Here is a 25,734-nt window from a genome sequence, read left to right on the forward strand (position 1 = left end):
TGATAGTCCTTGGTTGAATAGTCTATTCAGGTAAATTTTGTCCCAAATCAAGGTTTTAGGTATGGAATTTTGATTTTGGATTAAAGGTTTTAATGTTGAGGTTAGTATCCTGTATAAGTTTTTGCGGAAAATAAATTGAGTTTATCTACATTTATCCAGCTCTAATTCTATATTTTTTGCAGAAGAACTCAGGAGCCATGTCTCTCTCTCTCTCTCTCTCAATGTCAGTGACCTGATGATTGAATAAACTAAATAAATGTTAGTAATGATATGTATAAGCATTGAATTTGTATAAATCTTTTGAGGGGAGGAGAATTCTGTACTGTGTTCTCATAGGATTCAAATCCTACATTCTCTAATAGACTCTTAGCTAGGTCTCACTAACCAAAAATACCACTTTGTTGAACCCTGGATGAAGCATGAGACACCTTCAGAGACAGAGTGGCCCTGGTTGTCGGAGGAGTCTCTAAGATTAAAAAGTCAAATTTGCAATTAACTGATGTACCTCCATGTTGTTAACTCTGGGCCCATTGCCATCATTGTCAGTGAGTATGAAATATATTAGTCGCTTACTCAGTTAAACAAGGCTTTGACAGCAAAACACAAACTTTCTCCCTCTATCTCTCACTGGCCAGATCATCTTCCCAGGGCGGTCTCTCCCTTTGTCACTGCATATACTGTAGTCATCAATGTACGCTATGTTAAAATGCAACCCAGTTTTAAGCAGAATAAGCACAAATATAATGCTTGCATGCAAATGGTAAGACTTTTTATCAAGAAAATGCTTGGAAGTTATACCAATCTTGAGAAGCACTTTATTCTATACTGTACTGCTGGTATGGTACACTGGCAGACAATGAGAATTTGATTAGTTACAGTACAAATACGCACCAAAGTAACTTTAATGCACATTTAGCTTCGTCAATTCAATCTGTGAGAGCTTGCAGATCCCCTTTGCTCACCAAAAAAACTGAACTGAGTCCAACTGCTATGAAACAGGAGTCTTATTACTCAGAGGGCTGGGAGCCTGTAAATCAGGGCCAAGCACAGACAGAGGCATAGAGGAGATATACTGCATATAATGACAATCTTGAAGTAAACATATAAGAGAAACTGATTATTCAGAGAAAGAACAGGAATATACAATAATCCATATACCGCTGACAAGAATCAGAATATCTGGTCTGAGTGGAGACTGGACATTTGAATATAAAAGTACAGAAGAGGGAAGGAGGGAAATAAAAGTGCAGTGGTATGCCTTGAGCCAATCAGGGACCAGTTGACCACCCAATCAAAACACCCTACCCTGTATTAAACTCTAGATATTTGATGGGGTAAAATAGTGATGTATTTCTGACAGAATATCAAGGGTCAAAGATTTCAGTTCAATCTGTTGGATTTGGAACAGCCCCTGATTAATTTCAAGAGATCAGCATGACAATCAGAACTGAATTGGAAGAGAAAACCATTTTATTTAAAAAAACTGAAATATCATGTCAATACTGTCAAACACGGTTGTTGTAATATCATCAAGACCATTGCAACTTATCTTATAATTTTCACAAGGACAATATAAGAACATGTAAGAGTCCTTCCTTCTGTTCCCTCAGAGATGACTGCAGTACTCAGATTCCCAGTTACTCTTCTCCTAATTGGTATCTTAGTATTCTCTGTCTCTGCAAGATGTTTACCTAAACAAAGAAAAGCGAGACAAAGCAGAGAGAGTTCAGAGAGAGAGAGAGTTGAAGAGAGAGGGGCAGATTTACAAGGGATGGGCAATAGATGGAGTGAAAAACTTGACCAGCAATTACATGTGAAAAGGAGAGAGTGGGTGGTGGTGATGGGAGAAAAGGAGGAAAGGGAGGGGGTATAAGAGAAGTAAAGAAGAGGTGGATGATGACTTGACTTCCATCATGAGCACTGTTTTCAATTAGGGCCTTTTTGCATCTAAGCCTCCTTTATCCCATTTCTGATGATGCATGGACTTCTGGGTCTGGAAATGGATTTGTTTGCAAACGTCTGCAATTTTGTCCCATTTGGTCGAAGATGAGCTTGCCACACTGAAAATCAGAAGTGAAATATAACCACAGATAGAACAATGAGACAGATATTTCACCCGGGTGTATAAATGTGAAGCATCCCTTTGGTGTTTCCGCTCACTACCAAATATGGTACTGAGAGGAAGTCCAGTGGCCGGCAGTGATAAGGGAATGAGAAGGAGGGAGAGAGAAGATGGAATGAGATGTATTTTGGCCAACTTTCTGATAATTTACTCATCGATTCAATATTTCATCTCAATATACATTTCTGTTCCCAAAACTACAATCTGTTACGAATAGAGTGGACAAAGTTTTGTAAGACTTTACCCGTTGCCAAAGTTTTAAAAAAGTGCCTTGTTTAGAAGGCATGCAAAGGCGAATTGAGTTTTTGCACATGCACACATCACAGAGCAGGTGTTCACAGAAATATGCTAATTAATTCTAGAACGCACCAATAGGATCTCGCTAGCTCCTGCTTGGCTCTGTCCACTATGGATCATGTGTTCCTATTTTAAACTACAGGCTGTGGTCTCTCTTGGTTTAGTTATAAAAATCGTTCATATTATTTAAAGGCAGCTTAGTAAAAAAGGAACAGAGTAACTGTAACGTTGGTTGGTAGCCTCTTTGTTAATGAAGTAGCCTGTGATAATGTGGTTACAATTATAAACTCAGACTTCATTTCACCATTTCTATCAAATGAAGCTTGCCAAATGGCAAACATTTATTCAGTATCAACTACATTTCAGAATGTTTTTTCTCAAACTACTCCAGTCTGTCAAGTGTTCAGTGCATGGCCTAATGAAATTGTGGCTGAACTGAGTTCTGTTGTTATCAGTGCACATTTACCATTTAATCAGGTTAAAGGTTTTTTACCAGGTTTCGCGGGGTCCAGCATGCCAGTCAACCTGCTGTCTGGCAATCAAAGGAATGTCTGGTGTGATTGGTGGAGACGCGGGGGGCTAGGCAGGGGGGCTGGGCACAGTAGCTTCTGTAATATGACCATGCTGTTTATTGTTCTACCTCTTTACGTCCTGAAAAAGTGAGCGTCGGAATACAGTAGCCTGTGTGAGAATAAACAGTTTAATTTCGAGAACTCAATCCTCTGTTCTGGACATCCTTTCATGTATTACTTACTTAGGTAATTACAATAATAAGCATTTTTATTCACAGTAATTATTTCTGTAAAACCGTAATTGGATTAAAGTAGTCACAGAAAGAGGTGCCTCCCCATATGAGAGATGTAGTACTCAGGAGGATATATTGTTTGGTAGTGACAGCAGTCAGAGCCTATGTAGTAACCATCTGGCTTTAACCATATGCACCTACTGTTTTGGCTACTTTAACATTCATTCTTTCTACTCTAAAATCCCCCTAATAAATAGACTGGAGATGGCGACTGTGATTCTACTCAGATGACGGCAGTTATTTCCAATCTAAATCAAGGCATGTTAACCTGTCACTGGCTGGGGAAATGCTGGTCCAATCAATAAGGGTCTCACACAGACTTGTATTAATAGCAGATTAGAATTTAGACATCCGCCTTTCTACTCACTTGGCACAGAAGCTATTACAGGGCAAAATAATGTACATTGTTTCGCATTGGATCTTTCATTGTAATTATTAGATTCCTAATTATTCATGATGTATTATGTTCATTGGATATTTTTAAGATAAGAACTCTCCCTTTAATTGACACTGTAGTGGTTTTCCAACAGCAAGGCTCAGATAAACATGGCAGTTGCAATTGTTTATAAAAGTTTTTCTTTATAAATGTCGAAATAAACTGTTTATACCCCCATATGATACACTTCCAAACTGAAAACATGTGTGTAAAATGAATTGGTTAATAGAGAGCGGTCCTAAATATCACCTTCATTTGTATCCCCTGTAGCTTCAGAATCACAGCAAAGTTGGTTCCTGTTTCAAATGTCTTTGCCCATGTTTGCGTGGGCTAAAACCCCCACTAATGATTGGTTGACGTACAGTGCCTCCCACAATGCAGGTGATGGCTGCATGGTGCAGTTGGTGAAAAGTAACTGCAGCATGACCTTTGATCACATGATTTTTGTAAAAGTTCATGCAGTCGACATGCAGTCTCAAGTCGGACAAATGTTCTACCCATAACGCAACACACTGAAAGGCGATGGTCACCAATGATGGTCACCGACTTGACAATACTGATCCGCTCGAACGCGCCCATACACTCTCACCCCTGGGGAACTAATGGATCTCCAGGACGTTTGTGCCAAAATCCCTTCCTACAAGTGCGGCCCTGTCATACTGAGGTAGCAGGAGGTTCTAAACAGTCCTGACAGACAATGTCAGTTCAAGTCATCACAGCCATGAACTATAAAACTCACCATTCTCTCTCTTTTTCTCCATACATAATCTTTGTCATGTCTAGGACAAGGAAGCTGGTGACAGAGTTGGAGCCGAAGGTGAGCGAGGTGTCTCGTATCTTCCGCTCAGTGCTGTGTGACTGCCTGGACAAGGTAGAGGGAGACAAGGACATGAGAGTTAGGGGCCACCTGCTGGAGTCTGAAACGCAGCAGGTCCTCTCCTCCATCACCTTCCAGACCTGCATCAACCCCAAGTGGCGCAGGACAGCAGGCCAGGGGAACACAGGACAGGAAGGGTGGTCCAGAGATGAGAGAGAAGAGGCAGCCATAGAGGTCAACAGGAGGTCTAGGAGCATGCCTGAGAAACCTGGACTCAGGGGTAGACATAACATAGTAAAGGTAAATCTGGTTCCCTCCAATTAGTTTGATATGTTATGTTTCGTATTGGTATGTATTAATTTGTGGATGTCCATCATCCATTTTGTATGATATGTTACAAATTACAATTTGTTACAAATGACAAAATGTTGCACATTTTCAGATCGTATGATATCTTCCGAATTCCAATTTGTTGTGGTTAACATTAGCTGGGTGGCTAAAGTTAGCTAGGCTAGGGGTTAGGGTTTAAGGTTAGGAGTATGGTAAAAGGGTTAATGTTATGGGAAGGGTTAGCTAACATGCTATGTACTGTAGTTGCAAAGTAGCAAAAAAAAAGAAGGTAAGTTGCAAAATTGGTAATGAACTAAAATGCTAAAGTTGTCCGTGATGGGATTCGAACACGAACTTTTCAGTTGCTATATGTTCGCGTTATATGCCCTACCAAACACATTACTTTAGTTTTTTTCCCTTAAGTAACCTTCTATCTTTTGTAACCATACCAAACGTAACATATCATACTAATTTGAGTGTCCCGAGGTTTACATTTACTATGTTACGTCTAGTTTATGAGACCAGGCTGGCCTGAGATATGTCCTGTGGAGATGGGCGAAAGCTAGGGAGGGACAGATGGAGAAATAACATGAGAGAGAAGAAAAGAAGTCAAACTGGGAGCAAACCTCATTATCAGAGCTACAAGACAAATTTCACTCAACTTATAATAGTGCCAATATACAACAGTTACATATTCTGTTTCCTAATGGAAGATTTCATTATTCTGAAATAGATGCCTATGCAAATAAATCAGAAATGTAAATAAACTATTCAGCTTCCAAAGGATGCAAACAAACTGTTTCTGACTCATTTAGAATTAACCCTAAACCTGATAACGCTAAACCTACAGGTAACTTCCAAAATATAGGAAACACTAACATAAAGTGTCTTAATAGGGTGTTGGGCCATAATGAGCCAGAACAGCGTCAACGCACTTTGGTACTCCCTGACGAAGGCCATGCAGCCGAAACGCGTCAGATTTTAAAACGTTGTTTGTATTGAACGTGCCATACAAATAAAGGCATTTTAGTTAATTATATGAAGAGTGCCTTGGTCCTCCTTTCTTTTTGATGACCAATTCACCCCTTTTACCAAAGAGCACCTTCTGTCTACCAAAATGTACTACTGTGTACCTTAGTAGCGCTTCCCTTGCTCCTCTTGCACCTTGGCATGGATTCAAATGTCTGGAACTTTATTGGAGAGATGTGACACCATTTTTCCACGAGAAATTCCATAATTTTGTGTTTTGTTGATGGTGTCGGAAAACGCTGTCTCAGGCACCACTCCAGAATCTCCCATAAGTGTTCAATTGGGGTGAGATCTGGTGACTCAGACGGCCATGGAATATGGCTTACATAGTTTTTATGCTCATCAAACCATTCAGTGACCACTTGTGCCCTGTGGATGGAGGTATTGTCATCCTATTGGTCATAGCCATAGTAGCCAGAATAATGGCCTGCCCAGCATTTTTATACATGAACCTAAGCATGATGGGATGTTCATTGCTTAATTAACTCAGGAACCAAACCTGTCTGGAAGCACCTGCTTTCAAAATACTTTGTATCCATCATTTAATCAAGTGTTTCCATTATTTTGGCAGTTACCATTGACAATGAAAAAAACAAAACTTTAAAATAGTTACTTTTTATTTTCACTTTTACATTACTCATTATTTGCAACAAAAGCATCAGAAAAAATACAGAAATGAAGGGTATCAATAACATTTGCTATGACCTACAATACTTCCTCCAAGATGTCCAAAGACAGAGCAAATGGGTAAAACAGTAACTGAAAAGTGGTACAATGAGTGCAGGCTAAATACATTGGGTTGGAAAAATCCAGAAAATTTCCATTCCAACATTTCTTGGCTCCAGAATTTGAGCTAAGCAGATGAGTTTGTATATTAGAATATTTTGTCATTGCCTTGAACAAAAAGGACTCTAGAGCAGTGGAGGCTGGTGGGAGGCTATAGGAGGACGGGCTCATTGTAATGTCTGGAATGGAATGTGACTTCCATATGTTTGATACTGTTCCATTTTTTCCTATTCCATTACAATGAGCCCGTCCTCCTATAGCTCCTCCCACCAGCATCCTCTGCTCTGGAAACATAACAAATCAGAATTTTTTCAAGCGTTTCAACAATTAATTTTATTTTACAGATACCTCAAGGGCACAGATACAACCAAGATTTAAAAACGTTCATGTGAAAGTTTGTTTACTGAACATCTATAAATAATGTATATATTTTTTCTCTTTAAGAGATGTGCGGGGGGGGGGGGGGGGGGGGGGGTAGAAAATGGAGAACATGGTCTGTAAAATATCCCTCATCAGGTGTTATGTGCAGACCATGATTTAACATCATTTAAATAACCGGTAGAGCTGCAACGGTCATGGAATTTTGGATGACGTTATTGGTCAGCCAAATGACCGAGGTCACCGTTCAAACCGTTTTTATTTTATTTTTTAAAAAGACACATTTTCTCCTCACCTAACTGCATGTTCTGCACATACAGAATCTGACTACAGAAAATAAAAGCATCGTCAGAAATACTGGCAATGCTTCACTTACACAGTACATTCATTTATCTCAGGTCAACCACGTCAAGATGACCGTCATGATGGATGTCCTTTTATGTGCATGATAGCATTGTGCAACACAACGCATGTACAGTTTAAGTTATGTGTTGCCAAAACATTTCCCATCAGCTTTTCTAACCATCAAAGAAAAGGGCATTCACATGGCCTTGCCAATCAGCCCTAAACTCCTAGAGTAGGTATTACTGTCCGGACCGCTGGCAGTCTCTATGGGGTGCCACAGGGTTCAATTCTTGGGCCGACTCTTTTCCCTGTATATATCAATGATGTCACTCTTGCTGCTGGCGATTCTCTGATCCACCTCTATGCAGACGACACCATCCTGTATACATCTGGCCCTTCTTTGGACACTTTGCTAATAAACCTCCAAACGAGCTTCAATGCCATACAACACTCCTTCCGAGGCCTCCAACTGCAAGTAAAACTAAGTGCATGCTCTTCAACCGATTGCTGCCCGCACCCTTCCGCCCGACTAGCATCCCTACTCTGGACGATTCTGACTTAGAATATGTGGACAACTACAAATACCTAGGTGTCTGGTTAGACTGTAATCTCTCCTTCCAGACTCACATTAAGCATCTCCAATCCAAAATTAAATCTAGAATCGGCTTCCTATTTCTCAACAAAGCCTCCTTCACTCATGCTGCCAAACATATCCTCGTAAAACTGACTATCCTACCAATCCTTGACTTTGGCAATGTCATTTACAAAATAGCCTCCAACACTCTACCCAGCAAACTGGATGTAGTCTATAACATTTGTTTTGTCACCAAAGCCCCTTATACTACCCACCACTGCGACCTGTATGCTCTTGTTTGCTGGCCCTCACTACATATTTGTCGCCAAACCCACTGGCTCCAGGTCATCTATAAGTCTATCTTAGGTAAAGCCCCGCCTTACCTCAGCTCACTGGTCACCATAGCAACACCCACCCGTAGCACACGCGCCAGCAAGTATATTTCACTGGTCACCACCAAAGCCAACACTTCCTTTGGCCACCTTTCCTTCCAGTTCTCTACTGCCAATGACTGGAACGAATTGCAAAAATCACTGAAGCTGGAGTCTTAGATCTCCCTCTCTAACTTTAAGCATCAGCTGTCAGAGCAGCTTACCGATCACTGCACCTGTACACAGCCAATCTGTAAATAGCACACCCAACTACCTCATCCCCATATTGTTATTTATCCTCTTGCTCTTTTGCACCCCAGTATCTCTACTTGGACATCATCATCTGCACATCTATCACTCCAGAGTTAATGCTAAATTGTAATTATTTTGCCTCTATGGCCTATTTATTGCCTTACCTCCCTACTCTTCTACATTTGCACACACTGTACATAGATTTTTCTATTGTAATATTGACTGTAAGTTTGTTTGTGTAACTCTGTGTTGTTGTTTTTGTCGCACTGCTTTGCTTTATCTTGGCCAGGTTGCAGTTGTAAATGAGAACTTGTTCTCAACGGGCATACCTGGTTAAATAAATGGTGAAATAAAAATAAAATACATTTTGGATTTTGATTTGAAAACAAAAAGAGTTTTAATCCAACTGCAATAGTCTTCTTTCCTCCCATCATCATCATCATCATCATCTTCATCTATTTACTCCATACAATGGAGGATAATAATAATATTTTCATCTCCTTTCTACCTACAATACAGCTATTATTAATATAACTGCATCCTGACACACATATAATTGTTTGTTAGTAGTGGTCTTTTCTTTAAACCACAAGAAGAGGAAGTCTGAAAAACAAAGAGGGAACACACCACCCATCCAGCTACTCCTCTGTTCCCCACACATCCTCTCTATTTCATCTCTTTCCTCCCCACTCTACTCTCCTCCAGCACAATTCCTCCCTTTCTCATCCTCCTTCCTATCATTCTTAGCCAAGTGCCTCCTGGTCCTCAGGCAAAGAAGACCACAAAGATGATGAAGAATACTATGGAGGATGAGGAAGATTTTGACCATGAGCCAGCGGTTGGATCAGACAGACTGAAAGTACATGAAGATCTCTGAATGTGCCATATCTACGTTGAGCTGGCTGTCCCCCACGTGGGCATCAATTCTGCAGGAAATAGGATGGCAAAAGGGGAGGACAATGAGTGTCAGAGGTTCCACTAGCCTGCTTACCACTGCACGCCCCGTCTGATCACAGTTAAGATATGTAATCTCAACAAAACACTGGAACAACTATGTCATACCAGGGACAAAGCATCTCTACCAGCAGCTTGATAATCTCTGTCTATCTTTCCATTTCTCCCTCACCTCTGCACAGTCTCTTCCTGCTCCTTCACCATGTGGGCCAGCTGCTGGAAGATGGAGCCCAGCTCTACGATGGTGCTCTCTATGTTCTGCATGGTGTCCGCGCGGCTCTGGATGTACGACTCCTGTACAACACACGCCACAAGAGTTAGACCACTTAGCATGAATGCCAATTATTTAGAAACAACCAGTAGTATTGATTTACACATGAATCCAGAAACAAGTCAATAAAAGTGTTTGTATTTAAAGAGGACAGTGTGTCAAGCTTCAAATGTAATTGTTATTATTGTCACTATCCCTTTAACGCCACATAGTCAAGAGGAGCTGAGGTAATACCTGTTCATTGATGAGCTGCAGCTGTTGACTGGCGCGGAATTCCATATCTACAGAGACTTCAGCTGTCTTTTTAGAGTCGTCCTGCATTAACAATGAGTTACCTACAAGAGAGAGTAAGTAGTAAGTCAGGCTGTACTGTTTACTGTTGTTTTGTACATTAGAGCTGATACGAGTTTTTCCTCACTGAAGTTGCTGGCGTGGATGGGAGGAGGAAGCTGGAGCTTGAGAAAACTGATCTCTTCTAGTTTTCTGCTCTTTGAGGTTCTACAAAGGGAAAAGAGTGTGGGGGCGAGAAGAAAATCAATGTTTAAACCGTTTATGAACCAACAAATATACTGTGGGGTCCAAAAGTATTGACATCCTTGATAAAACAAGCTGTTTAACAACTGTGTTTTCTCAAAAAGGTAGGGGTTTTCATTTCAATGTCAAACCCGCCGCTTGTGTACGTGGCCAAACAGCTCTATTTTCATGTCATCTGACCAAAGCACCAGTTCCAATCCATGTGCCGTTTAGAAAACTCCAGACATTTACATTTGTTGGATGACATGAAAATAGAGCTGTTTGGCGTGGGGTTATTATTCTCCATTTTCTGCTCATGCAATCTCATTTAAAACGCCAAATAACCCCATATCTACTGTGAGATATGGTGGGGGATCTTTGATGTTATGGGGCTATTTTATTTCCACTGGTCCTGGGGCCCTTGTTAAGGTCAACGGCATCATGAACTTTACCCAGTACCAGGACATTTTAGTCAGAAACCTGATTGCCTCTGTTAGGAGGCTGAAACTTGGCTGCAAGTGGATCTTCCAGCAAGACAATGACCCCAAGCACACATCAAAATCTATATTTTGCAATGGCCATCTCAGTCGCCGAACTTGAACCCCATTGAAAACGTGTGGATTGAATTGATGAGGGCAGTCCATAAGTGCAGACGAAGGAGATCAAGGATCTGGAAAGAATCTGTATGGAGGAACGGTCTAAAATCCCTCCCAATGTGTTCTCCAATCTCATAAAACATTTAAGAAAAAGTATCAGTGCCATTATCCTCGCAAGGTGAGGTATTGAAAGGTATTGAAAACAGGGGTGTCAATCATTTTGACCCCTTCCTTTTTGAGATAAAAATTCTTACTTCTTTCTCTGAGCAATTGTATTCGTTTACAATAATATAATTCCCCCCTTTTTTTTTGCTTACAACATACAGGTAACTGCGAAAACTAAAGTAAACTCCAACATAGTGTCTTAATAGGGCGTTGGGCCACCACGAGCCAGAACAGCTTCAATGCACCCAGGCATAAATTCTACAAGTGTCTGGAACTCTATAGGAGGGAGGCGCCATAAATTCCATCATTTGGTGTTTTGTGATGGTGTTGTAAAATGCTGTCTCAGGCATTTCACCAGAATCTCCCATAAGTGTTTAATTGGGTTGAGACCTGGCTACTGAGACGACTACAGAATATGGTGTACATTGTTTTCATGCTCAGCAAACCAGTGACCACTCATGCCCTGTGGATGGGTCATTTTCATTCTATGGGGGCATAGCCATAGTAGTCAAAATAATGGCCTGCACAGCATTATTATACACGACCCTAAGCATGATGGCATGTTCATTGCTTAATTAACTTAAGACCTGTGTGTTTCCTTTATTTTGGCAGTTACCTGTAGCTCAGTATTTTATACAGTCATTTTCACTGATCTTTCTCAAGGGTATAAATCATTTCGTACCCCACTGTAAATGGAACAAAAAAAATCGAAACTAGTCTGGTCAAAAGATTTACTGTGAAAAGAGGTGTGTGTCAGCATGCCTTACCTCAGTCAGACTTAAAGTCGTTTGACATTGATGCCAGTTTTGACTAGAACAGAAAAAGGTTGTTATAAAATGAACGCAACATGTAAAAGTCTACATTGGATAAAACCAGTGGCCTATCAGAATGCCAGAGCATGGAAGTTACCTGGAGGGAGACAACGATGGTGTTGGAATGTGTCTGTAGATGTTTGCCATTCTGACTTTGTCTGGAGCGCACAAGGCCCTGCCTGCAGCTGTGCTATCTGTTTATTCAAACTGTTTATGTCCTGTACAAAGAAAACAAAAAAAGACAGTTTACTTTTACATCTCAAAAGGCATCTAATAAAGTGTGCCTGAAGTGTGCATGAATAGCATTCTGTAAATACAGTGCCTTCGGGAAGTATTCAGACCCCTTGATTTCTCCACATTTTGTTACGTTACAGCCTTATACTAAAATGGATTAAATGAAAAAAAATCCTCATCAATTGTTACGAATCCCTTTGGCCCGACAGTCTAGGGGGGATGGTAATGGGACCCGTAACACAACTCATGCAAATTATAGTAGTGAAAACGTAACAGTGAGAACAAATAACACAGACAACTTAATTACCGTCAAACACTAAATGTTTATTTATAAACACACGGTAAATGGGGGGGAGCAGGAAAAGGGGCTGAGCGGGACCCAAGGAATGAAAGAATAATAATTCAAAAACACCCCTAAGCTAGACTAGCCTACTTCACAAACAGCTAACTAACTAACCAAAAATACAGGGGGTGGTCCGCCCAGTTCTAACTAGTGTTTTTAACAATGTTTAACTACGGGTAGTGTAGCCCAAGGGCGACTTGTCTGGTTACCCCCTTTTCCCACCATCAAACAAACACTCAAACACCATAACCAAAACAATACTCACAGGTGGGGACAAAATGACATGTAGCTGCAAAACACACAAGCGATCTACAGACAGAAGGCATGTTACAAAGAGATTGAGCTGGGGAGAAAACAACTGACAGGGGTTTTAAACCAAGGGAAAGGGACTGTGATTGGGTAAGGGAAAAGGAGCAGGTGTCTTCCGATTAGCGACTGATTGATGACTGATTGGGGAATGATTATTGTCACCTGTGAGTAGGGGAGAAGGAGAGAAAAGAAATACACACAGGATACACACAGAACACTTGTATCCGTAACATCAATCTACACACAATACCCAATAATGACAAAGCGAAAATAGGTTTTTAGAAATGTAACCAAATGTATTGAACATAAAAACAGCAACACCTTATTTACATAAGTATTCATTACCTTTGCTATGAGACTCGAAATTGAGCTCAGGTGCATCCTGTTTCCATCCTTGAGATGTTTATACAACTTGATTGGAGTCCACATGTGGTAAATTCAATTGATTAGACAATAATTGGAAAGGCACAAACCTGTCTATATAAGGTCCCACAGTTTATAGTGCATGTCAGAGCAAAAACCAAGACGTGAGGTCGAAGGAATTGTCCATAGAGCTTCGAGACAGGATTGTGTCGAAGCACAGATCTGGGGAAGAGTACCAAAAAATTTCTGCAGCATTGAAGGTCCCCAAGAACACAGTGGCCTCCATCATTCTTAAATTGAAGAAGTTTGGAACCACCAAGACTCTTCCTATACCCCGCCGAAACTGAACAATCGGGGGGAGAAGGGCCTTGGTCAGAGAGGTGACCAAGAACCCGATGGTCACTGACAGAGCTCCAGAGTTCCTCTGTGGAGATGGGAGAGCCAGAAGGACAACCATCTCTGCAGCTCTCCACCAATCAGGCCTTTATGGTAGAGTGGCCTGACAGAAGCCACTCCTCAGCCAGCTTGGAGTGTGCCAAAAGACACCTAAAGGACTCTCAGACCATGAGAAACAAGATTCTCTGGTCTGATGAAACCAAGATTGAACTCTTTGGCATGAATGCCAAGTGTCACGTCTGGAGGAAACCTGGCACCATCCCTACCGTGAAGCATGGTGGTGGCAGCATCATGCTGTGGGGATGTTTTTCAGCAGCAGGAACTGGCAGACTAGTCAGGATTGATGGGAAAGATGAACGGAGCAAAGTACAGAAAGATCCTTGATGAAAACCAGCTCCAAAGCACTCATGACCTCAGACTGGGGCGAAGTTTCACCTCGCAACAGGATGACAACCCTAAGCACACACCCAAGACAACACAGGAGTGGCTTCGGGACAAGTCTCTGAATGTCCTTGAGTGGTGCAGCCAGAGCCCGGACTTGAACCCGATCTAACATCTCTGGAGAGACCTGAAAATAGCTGTGCAGCGACACTCTCCATCAAACCTGACAGACATGAGAGGATCTGCAGAGAAGAATGGGAGAAACTCTCCAAATACAGGTGTGCCAAGCTTGTAGCTTCATACCCAAGAAGACTCGAGGCTGTAATCACTGTCAAAGGTGCTTCGACAAAGTACTGAGTAAAGGGTCTTAATACTTATGATAAAGTTTTTTATTTATAATACATTTTCAAAAATGTCAATCTGTTTTTGCTTTGTCATTATGGGGTATCGTGTGTAGATTGATGAGGGGAAAAAAACAATTAAATACATTTTAGAATAAGGCTGTAACGTAACAAAATGTGGAAAAAGTGAAGGGGTCTGAATACTTTCTGAATGCACTGTATAAACACTAGCATAACGACGGAATCTAATACAGGCCTATGTCTCCCCTCACCTGTTTAACGATGTAGGTTAACTCCTCAATCTCCACAGCTTTGTCATCAAAGAGGGATTTCCTTTTGGCAACTAGGAAAGATAAGAATCAGCAAGTTACATATCCATTACCATATTGTGGACACTAATTACATTCAACAACAACAAAAAATCCCTTTAAAAAGATTGATTCCTTATGTATTGTGAGTTTTTCTAGTTTGGCAAAAGTGTTACTCAAGTCCTTCCCAATCCTCCTGTTAAATAGAAATAAACAAACAGTTGAGTAGGCTATATGGATTCTGATAGAGGGGCTATATATAAAAGATGTATCTGTTCTCATAATTAATGAGTGTTTATAACACAGTGTAATGCTACTAGCTTTGCCATGAGGGTAAAGTCACTGTGTTGTCTGATTGCCCTGAGGGCTGGCTTACTGGAATAGACCCCATCCTGGAGAAAAAGGAACCTCAATCAACATTGATCAGTGAAATTAAACTGGGTGGTATGCAATTGTAAAGTACATCCACACCCATTGTAGGGAAGCTAGAGAATATTTTGATTCTCGACATTTGATAGTAGTTCCGAACGACATACAGTCGTGGCCAAAACTTTTGAGAATGACACGTTAATTTTCACAAAGTCTGCTGCCTCAGTTTGTTTGATGGCAATTTGCATATACTCGAGAATGTTATGAAGAGTGATAAGATGAATTGCATTTAATTGCAAAGTCCCTCTTTGCCATGCAAATGAACTGAATCCCCAAAAAACATTTCCACTGCATTTCAGCCCTGCCACAAAAGGACCAGCTGACATGTCAGTGATTCTCTCGTTGACAAAGGTGTGTGTTCACGAGGACAAGGCTGGAGATCACTCTGTCATTCTGATCGAGTTCGAATAACAGACTGGAAGCTTCAAAAGGAGAGTGGTGCTTGGAATCATTGTTCTTCCATGGTCAACCATGGTTACCTGCAAGGAAACACGTACCGTCATCATTGCTTTGCACAAAAAGGGCTTCACAGGCAAGGATATTGCTGCCAGTAAGATTGCACCTAAATCAACCATTTATCGGATCATAAAGAACTTCAAGGAGAGCGGTTCAATTGTTGTGAAGAAGGCTTCAGGGCGCCCAAGAAAGTCCAGCAAGCGCCAGGACGTCTCCTAAAGTTGATTCAGCTGCGGGATCGGGGCACCACCAGTACAGAGCTTGCTCAGGAATGGCAGCAGGCAGGTGTGAGTGCATCTGCACGCACAGTGAGGCGAAGACTTTTGGAGGATGGCCTAGTGTCAAGAAGGGCAGCAAAGAAGCCACTTCTCTCCAGGAAAAACATCAGGGACAGACTGATATTCTGCAAAAGGTACAGGGATTGGACTGCTGAGAACTGGGGTAAAGTCATTTTCTCTGATGAATCCCCTTTCCAATTGTTTGGGGCATCCGGAAAAAAGCTTGTCCGGAGAAGACAAGGTGAGCGCTACCATCAGTCCTGTGTCATGCCAACAGTAAAGCATCCTGAGACCATTCATGTGTGGGTTTGCTTCTCAGCCAAGGGAGTGGGCTCACTCACAATTTTGCCTAAGAACACAGCCATGAATAAAGGATGGTACCAACACATCCTCTGAGAGCAACTTCTTCCAACCATCCAGGAACAGTTTGGTGACGAACAATGCCTTTTTCAGCATGATGGAGCATATAACTAAGTGGCTAGGGGAACAAAACATTGATATTTTGGGTCCATGGCAAGGAAACTCCCCAGACCTTAATCCCATTGAGAACTTGTGGTCAATCCTCAAGAGGCGGATGGACAAACAAAACCCCACAAATTCTGACAAACTCCAAGCATTGATTATGCAAGAATGGGCTGCCATCAGTCAGGATGTGGCCCAGAAGTTAATTGACAACATGCCAGGGCGGATTGCAGAGGTCTTGAAAAAGAAGGGTCAACACTGCAAATATTGACTCTTTGCATCAACTTCATGTAATTGTCAATACAAGCCTTTGACACTTATGAAATGCTTGTAATTATACTTCAGTATTCCATAGTAACATCTGACAAAAATATCTAAAGACACTGAAGCAGCAAACTCTGTGAAAATTTATATTTGTGTCATTTTCAAAACTTTTGGCCATGACTCTACATGGCCTTTCTATGTTGCTCATTTGACTCACCTGTCTCCCCTGTAGTGACCTGCAGACTAACTGGAACTCATTGGTGCGGTCCCTGCCAGACATGTTGCTTATGTCCACCATGGGTCAGGTGGAGGTGGACTGGGCGCTGTGAGTTGTGGGTCCTGTGGCAGGATCAGCAGTGACTGGGTCTGGGCAAGCCCTAGGTACACCCCTTCCTGGCTGTTCCTAGGATCGTGGTAACGACGCGTGTTCATGGATGCTCAGATACAATCACCTTTTGGAGAAAACACAGAGTCCCACTTTAGACATCAGTACATCACTCGGGCCGAACTCCCTGCCATCCAGAACCTGTATATCAGGCGGGGTCAGAGGAAGGCCCTAAAAATTGTCAATGACTCCAGCCACCCAAGTCATAGACTTTTCTATCTGCTACCTCACAACAAGTGGTACCGGAGCGCCAAGTCTGGGACCAAAAGGCTCCTGAACAGCTTCTACCCCCAAGCCATTAGGCTGCTGAACAGCTTCTACCCCCAAGCCATTAGGCTGCTGAACAGCTTCTACCCCCAAGCCATTAGGCTGCTGAACAGCTTCTACCCCCAAGCCATTAGGCTGCTGAACAGCTTCTACCCCCAAGCCATTAGGCTGCTGAACAGCTTCTACCCCCAAGCCATTAGGCTGCTGAACAGCTTCTACCCCCAAGCCATTAGGCTGCTGAACAGCTTCTACCCCCAAGCCATTAGGCTGCTGAACAGCTTCTACCCCCAAGCCATTAGGCTGCTGAACAGCTTCTACCCCCAAGCCATTAGGCTGCTGAACAGCTTCTACCCCCAAGCCATTAGGCTGCTGAACAGCTTCTACCCCCAAGCCATTAGGCTGCTGAACAGCTTCTACCCCCAAGCCATTAGGCTGCTGAACAGCTTCTACCTCCAAGCCATTAGGCTGCTGAACAGTTAATCAAATGGCTACCCGGACTATTTACATTGACCACCTTTATTATTTATTTATTTTAATGGTTTTGCACTGTCTCTCTTGCAATGGGTCTATGCACACCCGCTAGACTCTACCCAAACCCTCACACATACTAAACTGACTCCAACACACACACACACACACACACACCGCTGGTGCCACTCTATTTATTATATATCCTGACTGCCTACTCACTTTTACCCCTATCCATAGGTACATACTGTATTACCTCAACTTCCTTGTACCCATGAACATTGACTCTGTACTGGTACTCTTTGTATATAGCCTCATTGTTTTGTGTTACCATTTCCTTTTTTATTTAGCAAATATGTCTTCATTTTTAACTCTACACTGTTATAAATGGGCCTGTGAGTAAGCATTTCACTGTACTTCAAGTCAACATCTGTTGTATTTGACGCACGTGATCGATACAATTTTATTTTGGTTTGATTCACCTGACTCCAGTAAGAATTGTGTTAAACGTTTCCATCAAAAAGACTTGTAGAACCAAGATGACAAGTACATCAAACTGTCCCAGGAAGCACTGCATCTGAAATGAGACAGTAGCTGCTAGCTAGGCTATCAACAAGTCACTTGTCAACTAATCACCAAGCCCTCAATGAGTTGAATGAGGTGTGTTTGTCAAGGGCTACTAAGATACTGTGTACTGTTGGGTGTACTCAAGGACCAGGGTTGGGCAACACTGGTCTGTCTACAAGACTATTCTTGTCACAAAGAGTGACTTATTTCCCCTTGCTTACTAAAAGATAAAAGAACAGAGTAGTCAATGGAAAAGTGAGAACCAATGTGTGAGGTAAGTGACCGTTAGGTAAAATAGTTTTCCAGGCCCCCACCAAATCCTGATTTCCAGAATAAGGATACAGTTCTGTTACATAATGTGCCTGACATGCAAATAGCTCGAATGTCCCATAGCTTTATACAATCATTAGGGTCAGGGTTATTAACCAAGTCAACCAAGAATGGAAACCACATATCCTGAGGCTGCATTCATTGTAGCTGGGGATTTTAACAAGGCCAATCTGAAAACAAGACTCCCTAAATTCTATCAGCATATCGATTGTGCAACCAGGGCTGGTAAAACCCTAGATCATTGTTATTCTAACTTCCGCGACGCATATAAGGCCCTCCCTTCGGAAAAGTTGACCATGACTCCATTTAGTTGCTTCCAGCCTATAGACAGAAACTAAAACAGGAAGCTCCCGCGCTCAGGTCTGTTCAACGCTGGTCCGACCAATCTAATTCCACGCTTCAAGATTGCTTCGATCACGTGGACTGGGATATGCTCCGCATTGCGTCAAACAACAACATTGACGAATACGCTGATTCGGTGAGCGAGTTTATTAGCAAGTGCATCGGCGATGTCGTACCCACAGCAACTATTAAAACATTCCCAAACCAGAAACCGTGGATTGATGGCAGCATTCGCGCGAAACTGAAAGCGCGAACCACTGCTTTTAATCAGGGCAAGGTGACCGGAAACATGACCGAATACAAACAGTGTAGCTATTCCCTCCGCAAGGCAATCAAACAAGCTAAGCGTCAGTATAGAGACAAAGTAGAGTCACAATTCAAGATGTATGTGGCAGGGTCTACAGTCAATCACAGATTACAAAAAGAAAACCAGCCCCGTCGTGGACCAGGATGTCTTGCTCCCAGACAGACTAAACAACTTCTTTGCCCGCTTTGAGGACAATACAGTGCCACTGACACGGCACGCTACCAAAACCTGTGGACTCTCCTTCACTGCAGCCAACGTGAGTAAAACATTTAAACGTGTTAACCCTCGCAAGGCTGTAGGCCCAGACGGCATCCCCAGCCGCGTCCTCAGAGCATGCGCAGACCAGCTGGCTGGTGTGTTTACGGACATATTCTTTTATTTTTTCCCCAAAATGTTTTTTACCCCCTTTTCTCCCCAATTTTCGTGGTATCCAATCACTAGTAATTACTATCTTGTCTCATCGCTACAACTCCCGTACGGGCTCGGGAGAGACGAAGGTCGAAAGCCATGCGTCCTCCGAAGCACAACCCAACCAAGCCGCACTGCTTCTTAACACAGCGCGCCTCCAACCCGGAAGCCAGCCGCACCAATGTGTCGGAGGAAACACCGTGCACCTGGCCCCCTCGGTTAGCGCGCACTGTGCCCGGCCCGCCACAGGAGTCGCTGGAGCGCGATGAGACAAGGATATCCCTGCCGGCCAAACCCTCCCTAACCCGGACGACGCTAGGCCAATTGTGCGTCGCCCCACGGACCTCCCGGTCGCGGCCGGCTGCGACAGAGCCTGGGCGTGAACCCAGAGTTTACGGACATATTCAATCAATCCTTATCCCAGTCTGCTGTCCCCACATGCTTCAAGAGGGCCACCATTGTTCCTGTTCCCAAGAAAGTTAAGGTAACTTAGCTAAACGACTACCGCCCCGTAGCACTCACTTCCGTCATCATGAAGTGCTTTGAGAGACTAGTCAAGGACCATATCACCTCCACCCTACCTGACACCCTAGACCCACTCCAATTTGCTTACCGCCCCAATAGGTCCACAGACGACGCAATCGCAACCACACTGCACACTGCCCTAACCCATCTAGACTTGAGGAATATCTATGTGAGAATCCTGTTCATTGACTACAGCTCAGCATTTAACACCATAGTACCCTCCAAACTCATCATCAAGCGGGAGACCCTGGGTCTCGACCCCGCGCTGTGCAACTGGGTACTGGACTTCCTGACGGGCCGCCCTCAGGTGGTGAGGGTAGGTAACAACATCTCCACTCCACTGATCCTCAACACTGGGGCCCCACAAGGGTGCGTTCTGAGCCCTCTCCTGTACTCCCTGTTCACCCACGACTGCGTGGCCATGCACGCCTCCAACTGAATCATCAAGTTTGCAGATGACACTACAGTGGTAGGCTTGATTACCAACAACGACGAAATGGCCTACAGGGAGGAGGTGAGGGCCCTCGGAGTGTGGTGTCAGGAAAATAACCTCACACTCAACGTCAACAAAACAAAGGAGATGATCGTGGACTTCAGGAAACAGCAGAGGGAGCACCCACCTATCCACATCGACAGTAGTGGAGAGGGTAGTAAGTTTTAAGTTCCTCGGCGTACACATCACGGACAAACTGAAATGGTCCACCCACACAGACAGCATGGTGAAGAAGGCGCAACAGTGCCTCTCAACAGTGCCTCAGGAGGCTGAAGAAATTTGGCTTGTCACCAAAAGCACTCACAAACTTTTACAGATGCACAATCGAGAGCATCCTGTCGGGCTGTATCACCGCAACTGCTCCGCCCACAACTGTAAGGCTCTCCAGAGGGTAGTGAGGTCTGCACAACGCATCACCGGGGGCGAACTACCTGCCCTCCAGGACACCTACACCACCCGATGTCACAGGAAGGCCATAAAGATCATCAAGGACAACAACCACCCGAGCCACTGCCTGTTCACCCCGCTATCATCCAGAAGGCGAGGTCAGTACAGGTGCATCAAAGCAGGGACCGAGAGACTGAAAAACAGCTTCTATCTCAAGGCCATCAGACTGTTAAACAGCCACCACTAACATTGAGTGGCTGCTGCCAACATACTGACTCAACTCCAGCCACTTTAACAATGTAAAAATGTATGAAAAAAATGTATCACTAGTCACTTTAAACAATGCCACTTCATATAATGTTTACATACCTTACATTACTCATCTCATATGTACAGTGGGGAGAAGAAGTATTTGATAAACTGCCGATTTTGCAGGTTTTCCTACTTACAAAGCATGTAGAGGTCTGTAATTTTTATCATAGGTACACTTCAACTGTGAGAGACGGAATCTAAAACAAAAATCCAGAAAATCACATTGTATGATTTTTAAGTAATTAATTAGCATGACATAAGTATTTGATACATCAAAAAAGCAGAACTTAATATTTGTTACAGAAACCTTTGTTTGCAATTACAGAGATCATACGTTTCCTGTAGTTCTTGACCAGGTTTGCACACACTGCAGCAGGGATTTTGGCCCACTCCTCCATACAGACCTTCTCCAGATCCTTCAGGTTTCGGGGCTGTCGCTGGGCAATACGGACTTTCAGCTCCCTCCAAAGATTTTCTATTGGGTTCAGGTCTGGAGACTGGCTAGGCCACTCCAGGACCTTGAGATGCTTCTTACGGAGCCACTCCTTAGTTGCCCTGGCTGTGTGTTTCGGGTCGTTGTCATGCTGGAAGACCCAGCCACGACCCATCTTCAATGCTCTTACTGAGGGAAGGAGGTTGTTGGCCAAGATCTCTCGATACATGGCCCCATCCATCCTCCCCTCAATACGGTGCAGTCGTCCTGTCCCCTTTGCAGAAAAGCATCCCCAAAGAATGATGTTTCCACCTCCATGCTTCACGGTTGGGATGGTGTTCTTGGGGTTGTACTCATCCTTCTTCTTCCTCCAAACACGGCGAGTGGAGTTTAGACCAAAAAGCTCTATTTTTGTCTCATCAGACCACATGACCTTCTCCCATTCCTCCTCTGGATCATCCAGATGGTCATTGGCAAACTTCAGACAGGCCTGGACATGCGCTGGCTTGAGCAGGGGGACCTTGCGTGCGCTGCAGGATTTTAATCCATGACGGTGTAGTGTGTTACTAATGGTTTTCTTTGAGACTGTGGTCCCAGCTCTCTTCAGGTCATTGACCAGGTCCTGCCGTGTAGTTCTGGGCTAATCCCTCACCTTCATCATGATCATTGATGCCCCACGAGGTGAGATCTTGCATGGAGCCCCAGACCGAGGGTGATTGACCGTCATTTTGAACTTCTTACATTTTCTAATAATTGCGCCAACAGTTGTTGCCTTCTCACCAAGCTGCTTGCTTATTGTCCTGTAGCCCATCCCAGCCTTGTGCAGGTCTACAATTTTATCCCTGATGCCCTTACACAGCTCTCTGGTCTTGGCCATTGTGGAGAGGTTGGAGTCTGTTTGATTGAGTGTGTGGACAGGTGTCTTTTATACAGGTAACGAGTTCAAACAGGTGCAGTTAATACAGGTAATGAGTGGAGAACAGGAGGGCCTCTTAAAGAAAAACTAACAGGTCTGTGAGAGCCGGAATTCTTACTGGTTGGTAGGTGATCAAATACTTATGTCATGCAATAAAATGCAAATTAATTACTTAAAAATCATACAATGTGATTTTCTGGATTTTTGTTTTAGATTCCGTCTCTCACAGTTGAAGTGTACCTATGATAAAAAATTACAGACCTCTACATGCTTTGTAAGTAGGAAAACCTGCAAAATCGGCAGTGTATCAAATACTTGTTCTCCCCACTGTATATATTGTACTCTATACCATCTACTGCATCTTGCCATAATACCTGTATCACTAGCCACTTTAAACAATGCCACTTTTATATGTTTACATACCCTACATTACTCATCTCATATGTATATACTGTACTCGATACCATCTACTGCATCTTGCCTATGACGTTCTGTACCATCACTCATTCATATATTTTTATGTACACATTCTTCATTCCTTTACACTTGTGTGTATAAGGTAAGTTGTTGTGAAATTGTTAGGTTAGATTACTCGTTGGTTATTACTGCATTGTCGGAACTAGAAGCACAAGCATTTCGCTACACTCGCATTAACATCTGCTAACCATGTGTATGTGACAAATACAATTTGATTTGAATCTGCTGTTAAAAATATGTCTAAAAATATCTACAAAGCCCAGTAATGCAAAACAGAACAATCCAATGATGTAAAATCCAGATTACAATTTGTTGATTGACCTAATATTAGTTGAGGTACTAGCGGTCTATCCATTGAAGGCAGAGCACATGCTTGTTAGTTCATATAATGATTGGGGGCTTCAAGTAGCCTAGAGGTTGGACTAGTAACCCGAAAAGTTGCTAGATCGAATCCCCGAGCTGACAAGGTACAAATCTGTCATTCTGCCCCTGAACAAGGCTGTTAACCCACTGTTCCTAGGCCGTCATTGTAAATAAGAATTTGTTCTTAACTGATGACCTACTTAAATAAAAAATAAATTGGCCTAACAGTAACAGTCGAATTATGGTCAGAACAGGAAACAAGTATTAAGAAGCTACTTTGTTCGTTAACTTCATTACACACAGCCGGGCGGCTAATATTAACTCTCAGAATCGACAAAGTATAATCTAGGACCAACGGCATCAATATTCATAAATGTTATATTCTCCTAGATGTATCTAGCTAACAGAAGATGGAATGACTGTGTGTGTGTGTGGTGAGTGAATGGCAATATTCTCAAAACAAGCCTGCTGCTAGTTAGCATTCTGGTTACCAAAACTGAATTAGCCTAGCTAGCTGGCTAGCTACTACTAGGTTAGGTAACAATTTAACGTTAGCTACTGTAGTAGGTAGCGTTACAGTAAAAACATTGGCACAACAAAAACAGTCTGGATACATAACTAAGCATGTGTTTTAAGGGTATCTTTTCGACCCATAGTGAGGTTTCAATACCAACAATATCTTACCGGTAAGTATATGGCTCGCTACACCAAATACAGTATAATACGAAGATAGGCTAAAACTGCTTCTCCAATACAATACCACGTTCAAAACAAATGGGAACTCGGAAATCTCCGACTTCAGTGCGTTCAAAACAACTGGAAACTGCGAAAAGAAACTGCGAAAAGAAATCTCCGACTGGGAAAATCGATTTGAACCGTCATCCAACTCGGAATCCCAACTCAGGAACTCTATCTAGAGCTCCGACCTGAAGATCACTGATGTCATGATTTTACCTCGTATCTTTCCGAGTACCCAGTTGTTTTGAAGGCGGCATTTTACCACAGATGGCACGAGACAGATATTTCACCGGATGTATAAATGTGAAGCATCCGCTTGGCGTTTCCACTCACTATCAAATATGGCAGTGAGAGGAAGCCCAGTGGTTGGCAGTGGGAGAAGATGGAACGAGATGGATTTTGGCCGACATTCTGCACATTTTCTCATCGATGAAACATTTGCTCTCAATACAGTTCTGTTCTTAAAACTAAAATATGTTATTAACAGAGTGGATTAGGTTTTGTAAACTTTACTCTTTGCCAAAGTTGTAAAAAATCGCGTAGTTTAGAAGGATTGCAAAGGCGAAGTTAGGTAATGCATACGCGCACTTGAGTAGGCGTTCCTTAACGGAAACATGCAAATACTTGCTAGAATATGCCAATCTTAGATCTTGCTAGCTCGTGTTTGGCTCTGCCCACTGTGACTAATTTGTTCCCATTGGAAACGACAGGCTAAAATTTGTCTTGGATTAGTTATAAAAATATTTGTCATTACTAAGGCTATGGGTTCTTCATCTATACCCCGAGTTCAGCGTCACGTCGACTTTATTACATTACGGGGTACGGAAACCCAGTAGGACCAATTCCGACCTGTCCATTCATGCATGGTTTCTGTAGAGCCCAAACACAGTGCAGAGAATAGTCATGTGAATTCAGCCTAAATATATACAAGGGATCAAATAATCTGTTCTGGATATTTTTTCACATTGTCAAATGGTGGATCTAACCAGGACAGTGCAAGCAAAAACAATTATAAGACTGTCAAAGACTGCACATGGTGCACATGTAAAGTGTTGGTCCCATGTTTTATGAGCTGAAATAAAAGATCCCAGAAATGTTTCATATGCAGAAGCTTATTTCTCTCAAATGTTGTGCACAAATGTGTTTACATCCCTGTTTGTGAGCATTTCTCCATTGCCAAGATAATGCATATCTAGAAGCTGATTAAACAGCATGATCTTTACACAGGTGCACCTTGTGCTGGGGACAATAAAAGGCCACTCTAAAATATGCAGTTTTGTCACACAACACAATGCCACAGATGTCAAGTTGAGGGAGCATGGAATTGGCATGCTGACTGCAGGAATGTCCACCAGAATCGTTGCCAGAGAATTGAATGTTAATTTCTCTACCATAAGCCGCCTCCAACGTTATTTTAGAGGCGTGCATATTCACCAGACATGTCATCCATTGAGCATGTTTGGGATGCTCTGGATTGACGTGTACGACAGCGTGTTCCAGTTCCCTACCTTTACACAGCCATTGAAGAGGAGTGGGAAAACATTCCAAAGGCCACAATCAACAGCCTGTTCAACTCTGCGAAGGAGATGTGTCACGATG

At 42.8% G+C, this 25,734-nt stretch overlaps 1 protein-coding gene across 5 annotated transcripts; it reads right to left on the reverse strand.

Moving 5' to 3' along the window:
* Positions 1 to 1,452: 1,452 nt before the first annotated feature.
* Positions 1,453 to 24,391, reverse strand: LOC120057246 (syntaxin-5-like). Of its 5 annotated transcripts, XM_039005790.1 has the most exons (10): positions 24,082 to 24,391; positions 16,635 to 16,869; positions 14,493 to 14,563; positions 11,951 to 12,071; positions 11,809 to 11,851; positions 10,186 to 10,265; positions 10,002 to 10,102; positions 9,669 to 9,790; positions 4,400 to 4,522; positions 1,453 to 2,060 (listed from the first exon to the last, which is right to left on the reverse strand). In XM_039005790.1, exons 7-10 carry the CDS (start codon positions 10,086 to 10,088, stop codon positions 1,931 to 1,933), a joined length of 462 nt encoding a protein of 153 aa, XP_038861718.1. In that variant the 5' UTR covers positions 10,089 to 10,102; positions 10,186 to 10,265; positions 11,809 to 11,851; positions 11,951 to 12,071; positions 14,493 to 14,563; positions 16,635 to 16,869; positions 24,082 to 24,391; the 3' UTR covers positions 1,453 to 1,930. The 5 variants fall into 5 exon arrangements, 4 of the variants coding, with proteins under 4 accessions (XP_038861718.1, XP_038861717.1, XP_038861720.1 ...); XM_039005789.1 differs by lacking the exon at positions 10,186 to 10,265; XM_039005791.1 differs by lacking the exons at positions 1,453 to 2,060; positions 4,400 to 4,522 and adding an exon at positions 8,841 to 9,468 and having other exon boundaries at positions 10,002 to 10,265.
* Positions 24,392 to 25,734: the final 1,343 nt, after the last annotated feature.

Source organism: Salvelinus namaycush, chromosome 12 (genome assembly GCF_016432855.1).
Source record: "Salvelinus namaycush isolate Seneca chromosome 12, SaNama_1.0, whole genome shotgun sequence".
Taxonomy (NCBI): Eukaryota; Metazoa; Chordata; class Actinopteri; order Salmoniformes; family Salmonidae; genus Salvelinus; species Salvelinus namaycush.